Source organism: Grammomys surdaster, unplaced genomic scaffold (genome assembly GCF_004785775.1).
Source record: "Grammomys surdaster isolate TR1022 unplaced genomic scaffold, NIH_TR_1.0 211, whole genome shotgun sequence".
Classification (NCBI taxonomy): domain Eukaryota; kingdom Metazoa; phylum Chordata; class Mammalia; order Rodentia; family Muridae; genus Grammomys; species Grammomys surdaster.
Window position 1 is genome coordinate 2,511,480 of NW_021604656.1, and position 10,237 is coordinate 2,521,716.

Consider the following 10,237-nt stretch of genomic DNA (forward strand, 5'->3'; position numbering starts at 1 on the left):
AAAATTATACAAGATACCCTTTCAATGGGATAAAAATATTCTAGGGGAAGAGATGGACAGGAAGGTGAAATCCCAAGGAGCTGACTGTGTTGTCTGACAACACCATTTCCAGCAAATCAAACACATGGCTTCACCATCTACCTCCAACACATTAGAGTATATAAATTTCCCTAATACGTATAGCACATACAGGAAGTACACACACACAGAGAAAGCTTTTTTTTCCTTCCTTATCCTATGGGCTGTTGAAGAATATTTAAAATATAGGCAATAGGTATAAGACACTCATTCTGAAGCAGATATTTCCTATGCCTTCTTGCAAGTTCCTCTGTAATGTATGAGGACTGATGTCGTTAGCATTTCATAGAAATCAACTCTTACAAACATGTTTTACCTTCTAAATCCCCTTTCACCCCAGTGACCTGAAATGCAGTTTCCTATTTTCTACCTTACCCTGAATAATCTCAGAGTTATCCTCACCCTCTTCTTGTGGACCTTAAAAAACAAAGACTTAAGAATCTGGAATGGAGGAGAGGAAAAAATAAGATCAAATGTGCATCTCAAGACATCTTTTTTCTTATGTACAGAAACTGCAAACATGCACGCACACACACACACACATACACACACACACACACACACACACACACACCCCTTCACTTGCAAGAATCTACCTGAAACTACATCCTGTATGCACTGTGTCTACTTCTGGTATGGTTTTAGTAAGCAAGTCCACCATCTTTGCAAATTCTGCAAATAATCTCTTTCCCTTTAAGAAAAACATAGAAAATGGACTTAACACAATATCTTAAGAAGACACTATCTAGAAAAAAATGGATAAATGTATATATAAATTTTGCCTTTCAAAATAACTTGAATTTTTACATCTGGCATATAAAAAGTCTTATATTTTATTATATATTTATACATAAAAACTAGCAGAGCCAATATTTGTGAGAGGAGAAGGGGACATTTGGAAAATTATGAAAACAAAGTAGGTCTTAGTGCCTCTCACCTAAAGAACAAATTCACTCTGTATCAAGTGGCCCAGCAGGCCTGTTGCTTAGGGTGACAACGCAAGGTTTGCGTTGAGGAGCAGAATTGGCACCACCTTCTTGGAGAGGGAGGGGGATGCTTTTATGCAAACATCCCTCCTGGAGTCTATCCATCTGATCTTCCTTACGATAGATGGTACATGCCATATCCAACCGGCGTGGCATAGAGTCCAACGGGCGGGATGGGAAGCACAGGTCTATGGAAGGGATAGGAGGCTCCGTATATGGATGCGGCTTGCAGCGGTGAGTTGATGGGGAAGGGCAGACTGAAGCCGGAGGGCAGCATAGGTTTGGCAGCCATTTTCAGCTTTTCCAGTTCCGCCTCTTGCAGTCTTTTCGCCTTAGCCCTTCGGTTCTGGAACCAGATTTTGACCTGGGTTTCTGTAAGGTTCAGAGAGCTGGAGAACTCGGCCCGCTCTGCGATGGAGAGGTACTGTTTCTGGCGGAACTTGCGCTCCAAGGCTAGAAGCTGGGATGTGGTGAAGGGTGTGCGTGGCTTCCGGTTGGTCTTGTGTTTCCTCAGGGTGCAGGTGGTGGGGCTCATATGTCCTAAAGGACAGAGAGGGAAGTCAATTAGCGAATTTTGTCATCTCTCTCCTCTTAAGAGAACACATAAACTTTGTTGCGTTTCTCTCTCTCTCTCTCCCCCTCTCTCTCTCTCTCTCTCTCTCTCTCTCTCTCTCTCTCTCTCTCTCTCTCTCTCTCTCTCTGTATGTGAAGTAGTCAGTGATGGAAAAGGTCTACATTTAAATGGTTAGTAGTTGCTGTATTTTATATCAGCTTGAGTAATGAGGTCATGAAACTTTTTATATGGAAAACATATTGCACTGCACAGAATGGAAATAGAAACCACGACTCAAGCCCCTCTATAAGTCACAAGAGTTAAGAACTATCTAAGAAATAAAATTTCCTCAGAATTCAATCTCCTGTCTTTAAAATGGGGGGGGGTCTGAACTCATATCTGCTCTCAGTAAGACCTGCACATCAGGAGGAAGACATATGGGGTGCTAGATACTGAGTTAGCCATGAGTTGCTCTCTGAGTTACTCTGGGTTACATCAAGCCTGTTTATGAAGAATAATCATCCAGATAAGGCCTGTGATAAACAAATAGCATCTATGGATGGAAGGGCAGATCCAAGCCATAAACAACCACACAGCTGTCACTCCATCTACCCTACAGATGATAAAACCCCAACATCATTTTACAGATCTCGATGTGGGATAAGTTTCTTGGCTGTGTGCTTTGGCAATATAAACTTCACGAAGACAGAGGGGAAATTAGCGTGCTCGTAAACGGACATGTCAAGGGAAATCTCTCTGCCTGCAGTGAGGATGGCATCCGACTCTCTTCTATCCGTTCCATAGTTTACGGCAAGTGTATTAAGTGATTATTTTGTTGTTGGAATTTAGAAGTGGAGAATAACAAGCAAAATAAAGACATGCAGCAGCGTCAGGACTCTGTTTAAAATGGGCTGTTATAGGAAGCACAAGGATGGGGCCTCAAGGTGATTCCGCAGCAGGGACTAATTCTGGTCTTGTTTTCCTCGAGGCTAGGGGAGGAGCATGAGGCGACAAGAATAGAATGCTAAACAATTATTTTTCTGCATTTGGCTTTTATGAGCCAGGCTAATTTCCCTAATGTAGCCAGAGTGCTAGCTCTGCTGTATGCAGGGGAATGTAACCTTTCTTGTTTAGTTACTTTGGTGGCCCAAAGAAGAATTTATACTTCATCCTTAAGAGTGACACAGCACAAGTCCCAACCTAGCCCCTGTCCTGGTGTCACATTGTTAATTTTACAGAGTAGAAGGTTCTGTAATCAGGAAAAACAGCAGTCTGGGAGAGCAATGGTTAGACTTCCCAAAGGCCTGGACTTTTGCATGTGTTAATTCCCAAACAAGCCAAGGGCAGGGGAGATTTTCCTCTCAGCTCACAGGCCAACACCAAGAGCTGGAGACCTGTGGAATTCTCACCCTTCCAAAGCCCACCCAGGCTCCCTTTCAGACACCAAACTCTTACTGCATACACTTGCTGCTGGTTCTATGGGAGAGTTTTGAACCAGGGTAGCTTGGGTCATTCTTGGGGTGCCATGGTGACTTAAAAAGTTCAGGCCATGAAGACAGTGCATAGGTGGCACAGCCATGCCAGGAGAATATTCCCCTACCACTCCCACACTCTTCCCCCACCCCATTTTATACCAGCCAAAGAAATCATGTGGTTATACAAGGTGAAACAAACTTTTATCCTACTTTCTTCAAAGGACAAGGGGTAGATGGGTCCCTCCCTCTAACTCCCACCCCCCCTCCCAGCTGATTGCTGGCAAGCTCTGAGCTCACCCTGCTGACACTTCCACCCCCAAGTATCAACAAATCTTACATTTCCAAATGAAACCTCCCCTGAAAACCCCTAGTTTTTCTTACAAAAAGGATTTATCTAGGGCAAGAAAAACCGCCCACTGCGGAGATGTTACGGAGCCTGTGGGGGTGGGGGCGGGGGGGGGACTGCCCCACCAGACCAGCAGGCCTAAGTATGCCAGGATTTCTGACCTTTGGCCACCATACCATTTAAGGCTGAAATCCTGGGTGTGTTGTGGGGCATTGCCCCAGGCCTAGGAATACAGGCACTCCAAATTTGTTAAACAAGTTAAGACTCTTCATGTTTCTGAACCTCCATTTCACTGACAATAAAATGAATAAATACTACTTATCCCTCAGGTAGCTTAGAGAACTACATTTTGGAGTGCCCAGAGCCCCACTTGGGGGGTAATGAGCAAATAAATGTTCCCAAGAGCTTTTTTTTCATGGGCCCAAACTGCTGATCCCTCTGAACTCGGCAGCGAAACGGCCTCTTCTGTTAACAAGAGGCTCTCGGCTGCCGCACAAAGGAGATCAGATAAGATAATGTCCTGAAAAGCACTGTGCAAACTTTTTAAATTCTTTAAGTCCTTAATCTCTGCGCCCTTTCAGCCTTTCAGAATTTCCAACAGGGTGGAGAGAGACTGCCAGAGGGGACAGCCACTGACGCCTGGGTATATGGTCTTGTTTTGTTCACAAAATACTTTGCATCTCTAGTCCCCAGGGCCGAAAGGTAGAAAGGAAGACAAGTTCTCTTCCAGCTTAGCTTGGAAAGTCCCTCCACAATCCCTCTCCTTCTTTCTCAACTTTCCCGAAGTTTGGTGAGAAGTAGGCAAGGGGGTGAGGGAAAGGCAACAGAGTAGATAAATCTCAAAGGCCAAGAGATATAAACTAAACAAAGTTGCAGGGATGCTAAGTCTGGAAAGGAAGTCGGCACAGCCTCACTGGAGGAAGTGAGGTGCGGTGAACAGATCTATATGGCCATCACCCTCGAAAGCGGGGCAGAAAGCAAAGAAAGACACCAGACCCCCATGCCCAGTGCAAGCATGGATGGTGACCTGGGCCGAGTAAGAGCAATCCTTTAAGCACTAGCCACCAAGTTTGAAGGGGTAGCCACAGGTGGCATGCCTCTGCCTGTACTTTGAGGTTCTAGCAAGCAGCCAAATCTGGTGAACTTGTGGCTACCCCACTGTACATTCTCAGGTTCTGAAGGAATGCTGTTAATTATTACTGTGAACCCAGGAGAGCCCACGAGGGTCTGGCCCAAACTAGCTCCCAGCAACGCTCAAACCTAACCAACAACGTACTTGGACACAGGAAGCTTCCTTTTTGAATCAGTCTCTGCCACCGTCCCCTTCATAAGATGGACATTGTGGAGTCTGAAGAAAACCAAGGATTTCCACTTCATGTCTGGTTAACTTCCAATTGCCTAATCTTTATAGTGGGGTGCACTTTTCGGGGCCGCCTGTATATTTTGAAGGTCAGCAAAACCACGTTTGGATACTCATTTAAAGTGGATCCTGGCCCTGTGTGGTGGTGCACACCAGTTATTCTAGTATTTAGGTGGTGGAGTAAGATGACGAGACGGGTTCAAGACCATCCTGAGCTGCATACCGAGTTCGAGGCCAGCACAGGTCACAGGAGACCCTGACTCAACAAAACAAAACAGTGACTCTCCCCTACTTCCCAGGAAGCTACACAGATAAGAAGCTTTCGGAGCAGGGGGCTAAGGGCTGCAGAAATCAACAACTTGGTTTGGTTTTAAAATGCCAGCCAGCGCTCAGGTACTGTAGATTCCTCGCAGCTAGGGATTCTGGGATGCAGACCGCTCACTGAACTGGGGTACCAAGGGGTTCAAGAGCATCATCTTGTTAACACTCGTCCCCAGCCCCTCTGGGACCCCACGCGCTGGTCCAGCCCGGATCCCGTCCCTGACGCGCACTCACTTGGTGGCGGGGAGTATCTGCCGGGCTCCTGTATCCACGGCGCTCCGTCTTCGGAATTTTCCGACTTGACCGAGGCAGTCTCGAAGGGCTTGACGAGAGGCCCGGGACTGTGAGCGTCCCGGACGCCGTGTCCCGGCAGCAGCAGCGGCCGCAGGACAGCGCCAGCCGAGGCGCAGTCGGGTGGCACCGCGGGCGACTCCTTGGGCGGCTTCTTGTCGGACATGAGCGCTTCCACGCTGAAGGGCAGGCTGGAGACCTTGACCCTGCGCTCCTCCGCACCGCCCTCCGCTCCTCCAGGCCCGGGGCCCGGGCCGGCCAGCACTGCGGGGCCCTCTTCATCCGACGAAAACAAGTCACCGCCTTTGCCCGGAGAAGCCATGACTTTCTGCGCCGTGTAGCTGGCGGCGCGCGACTCTGCTGGCAACTCGCAAGCGAAGACTCCAACTTTTGGTGGGGGGAGCCGGCAGGGGCGCGCCCGGAGCCCAGCCTGTCCTCCGAGGGGAAGTGGGAGACTCGGCTCAACCAATTGGCGACGGCCCTGGTCCTGACGCCACGGACGCTCGCCTCCGATTGGCTCTCCCTGGAGAGCCTGGGGCCCTCCCCCCGCCCCGTTTGAAATAAATTAGGAGTTAATTACAGGAGCAGTCAGCAGAGTTGTTATTAGGCGATCCCTCAAGGGTTATAATCGCCCAAACTGAAAAGTCTAAGACATAATTAAAGCCGATTGTTTAAAGAGGAAGCTTGCCGAGTCTCATTTCTTGTCTTTTAACCCCTCTTTAAAGTGTACCTGGTGCCGATCCCACACGCTCCCGCCTGAGAACGTTGGAAATCCGCAGATGGCATTCCTGGACCATTTATAAAGCTCCTACTATGAGCCCAAACTAGCGTAACTTTTTAACTATAGTGGAAAACCGTAGCCAGCATCTTGGCTAATAGGAGTAGTTTTGGCATAGTCCTTAGTTGTCTTGTCTTTGGAGAGTGTACCAAGACATTAGCTGCAACTCATTCCTTAAGAAAAGGAACAAAGATGAGAAAGGCTGAGAGGCGGCCAAGGGATATCTAACTAATTTCTACCCTGTGTCCCTTTTTCTTTTCCTTTAAAATAAACTCTTGCTCTCCAGCTCTGGCTAGCTTAGAAGTCGATCACTATATTGCCCAAGTTGGTCCTGAATTTGCTACAACTCGCCACTGGCTTCTTCCCCAGGGATGAGATTATAGGTGTGCACCAGCAGACCCAGGGCCCAATGATCCCTGGCAGCTAATTTATACAAATGAGCTCCATTTTTTCCTCTCTCCAAACAGGACTACTTTTAGAAAGTGTAAGTGGGTGTATTTTCTCGCCCCTAGAGTCTCCTCTCTAGGCCTGTGCAAATGTTTGCTCATGAGTATTTTGAGTTTGTGTTTGTCATTGGAGTTCAGGTGTCAGCATCTGCCTTGGGAGGTGATGGACAGGGGAGAAGGGTACTTGTGACATTGAGTGTCTTTATTCTCCCTGCAAATAACAGGGTTCAACTTTGCAAACCCAAAGCCTGTGTATCTTTGGGGAAAGCTCATCTCACCTGACTTGAAACTTTAAGACGTATACCTATCAGGATTCCATCCTAAATCACACTCTCTAACTGCAGCCCCAAAGCATCAATGACCAACTGTGTCAACACATTGAAGAAGAGAGTTTTGAGACAGAGGCCTGAAATAATTCTGCACACACACACACACACACACACACACACACACTGCAAGTCAGCAGGAGCAGACAGATCGCTTCAAATGACCCACTTCAGGCTGCAGATCCAAAAACCCATCCCGACTTGTGGGGAAAGAGGAGCCTGCTCAGTCCTGGTCCCAAACAGCAAATGCTCCCTAAATACTCTCTCCAGCACTGGAGGGGAGGACCGTTGCTCCGAATAGTTTTAAATGACCAAAGCTTAGCAGGTACCCCCTAGTTTAGAAGACTTAGAAACTTGACCGCCTAGACCTCCAGATCCTTTCCAGTATACCACTCTGAAACAGTGTCCTTTGCCTCAAACATTTGCCTAGAGTGAAACCGCACTGGTCTGAGAGAACCCATGGGTGTAGAAGATTAAAAACTCTAAGAAGATTAAAAACTCTTTACCAGATAATTCAGTTCAGTTTTGGAAAAGTTTTTTAAATGTTAAGAAGTTCTAAATGAGTCTTCTGAAAACCTTTGGAACTTTCTCCTACCACAAGATACAAGCACTTTGTTGTTGTTGCTAACTGGAAGCCCAGAGAAAGCAAAAAGAAGACAATGAAAGCTATTTGGAGACACATGTATTTTCCCTGGAGTCATATCTGATGATAGGGATCTCAAATACAATACAGGTAAATTCAGATTAAATTGGATGTCCTCTCAATGCATGAGGCGAGACGTGGGGTTATGTATTTTGGAAGCAAATCTAAAATTCGTTTAGCCCTCAGCTGCTGACTGGTACAATGACGTTCACGTTTCAGTTGGGCCGAACCCAGCCAATGCTTTATAAATAATCGGAAAACCTATCCTTAAAATGTGTCACTTTAGGGGCACAGGCAGATTCCTAGGAAGTTAAAACAAAACAACAATTCCATTGGAACGTCTTTATTTTTAAAAAAAAAACATCTCCATCAGAGGAAAATTTTAAGCTCTCTTTCACGATTTGGGGGGAAATACCTTAACACAGAGAGGGAGATGGTGGGGAGAAAAACAATATTTAGTTTTGACCTCCAGAGTACCAAGCTCTGGCCACGAAGAGGAGGCATTACCAAGGGGACAGTACCCCTATCCCCATGACCCGCGCCTCTCCAATTCTGCTGGGGTGGAGACCAGGGCGAAAAAGAACCTGAACACGAAGTTAGCCCTTCATGGAAAGCCTATCTGCTGCAAGAATTTTGCACACCCTCAAAATATTTTATTCACGTCTTCCCCGCGGCTCTAAATTAAGGGGCAATCATTCCTCTGGACGACTCTTGTGGGAATTAGCTTCAGTGGTTTTCATAAAGGAGAGAGGGTGTGGGGAGATAATTTGGAAATATTCTTGTATATCACAAGCAACATTAATTTATCCAACGCTCTCTTTGTCTCGGATATCTGAAAATAGGGACTCATCACCCGCCTTCACCGACCCCAAGGCAGGTCCTTTGTAAAATACCAGGTTCTTCTCAGCCTGAAAAAGGTGCAAGTTTGGGTGTCTTCCCAGAGCGGAGGACTGGCTTTGGTACTTTGTAAACTTAAACTTGGCATTCTGTAAACTTAAACTCCGGGGTGGTAGAATAATGTTTATGTGCCGTTAATGCTTCTAAGGGGTTAAAGTGGGGTTCCAACAGGAACTGGGTGACAGCGAAGCGTCACCTTTACACCTTGCCCAAGAGCCCGAACTAGAGCAGAATCTCATTTGCTTTTCAAGCACATCACTGCTGGCGGAGACTGTATCCGCCTAACCGAAGAAAAACCTCGGACTAGGAAGCTGCCCAATCATGCAAATAGGAGGTGAGACACCTTCGAATTCTCCTTGGGTCTAAGCCTGCACCTTCCCGAGCTCCCCCTTTCCCCTGCAGGTCACAGGAGCCGGGACCCTTCGTGGAGTAGCCGCGCACGCGCGCCATGAGCTCCAAGGTGAAGGCAGTCCTAGGAAACCGTGAAGCGTTGAGCACAGACCTGGGCGTTTGCAACCCGGAGGACGGATCGCCCGATCGCAGAGGCTAGGAGGGGCAGGGGGAGGGGCAGAGAAGGCTGTAGACGGGCCAGGGCTGCGGGTAGGCGCCAGGCGCGGGGAGATGAAAGGCGGGCTCCGGGGGAAGGGGCTGCGCCGGGTGACCGGCTCCAGCCGCGCCGGGCGCCCCGCCCCCGCTGCCCCGGGCAGAGGCGGCTGCCCGCGCCGGAGCCGCGTTAATTGCTCTCGGCCCGGCACTCAGCCTGCGCGGAGCCAGGACAACCTCGCTCCAGGAGGAATGACAATTCGCCCTAATGGGACAACCTCACTCCCGGAGGAGTGACAATTCCTTCTAATGGGCCGCTTGTTAGAGGCCTATTCTCCGAACCGGGGTATCAGAAGCGGGCAGACAAATGGGCGCCAAGGGCCGCCAGGAATTCCACCACTGCCCTCCAATCCGTGGACATTCGCTGTGTGACTTCGGGCAAAAGATGGCACCTCTCTGAGCTCATTTTCTTTTCCTACCTGTGCGCTGTGGGACGGAGGGATAAGGCAGATCAAACCTCCAACTGGGTCGACAAATCCAGAGGCAGCTGGAGAACCCCCCTGAGAGCTCCTCAGCAGAGTAGTTACTCAGGGTCAGGGTAGTATTTCCTTAGGCCTGTTCGAATACTTATGATGCTTAACAAGGGGCTAGAGGGGAAGGGCTTTGGCTACAGCCCTACCTAGATTATTGAAGGCCTCCAGAGAGGCAAGTTTTGTTGGCTTCCTAACAGTTGAAGTTGAGGGGCAGAAAAGAGAGGGGTCTGAGAACTAACTCAGTCCCACCCTGGACTCCTCGAAGAGGCCCAGGAACAAAGGTCTGTTGAGTGAGATTCACAAGCAAGTTGCACCTCTGCCAGGCCCGGAGCCTGGAGGGAGAAGGGGTCCGTTCTTTGAGTCTTCACTTAGCTCCTGGTTCATATGTGACAGTGACCAAGGAGGAGTGAGCGCCGGTTCCGAGTCTCTGTAGACCTGTTCTCAGGCAGAGCTCCTTTTTGCCTTTCACACCACTGCCTCCTAGGTTCCCTCTTTCAGAACAGAGCATAAATCCCCTTACCTTCGCAGCAGGATGGGCACACCTGTAGTACGGTAGCGGTCAGCAAACGTTGGCTATCTCCCAAGTCATTGTCTTACCTCTGTAAGTATCTGCTTACCTCTCAGCTCTTGGCAAGGCACACATCTAGATGCGTTGATGGGG

The 10,237-nt window shown here is 48.4% G+C and overlaps 1 protein-coding gene across 1 annotated transcript; it reads right to left on the minus strand.

Moving 5' to 3' along the window:
- Positions 1–1,179: 1,179 nt before the first annotated feature.
- Msx2 (msh homeobox 2) lies at positions 1,180–5,732 on the minus strand. Its single transcript, XM_028772196.1, has 2 exons — positions 5,354–5,732; positions 1,180–1,604 (listed from the first exon to the last, which is right to left on the minus strand). The coding sequence occupies exons 1-2, from the start codon at positions 5,730–5,732 to the stop codon at positions 1,180–1,182; spliced, it is 804 nt and encodes a 267-aa protein (XP_028628029.1).
- Positions 5,733–10,237: the final 4,505 nt, after the last annotated feature.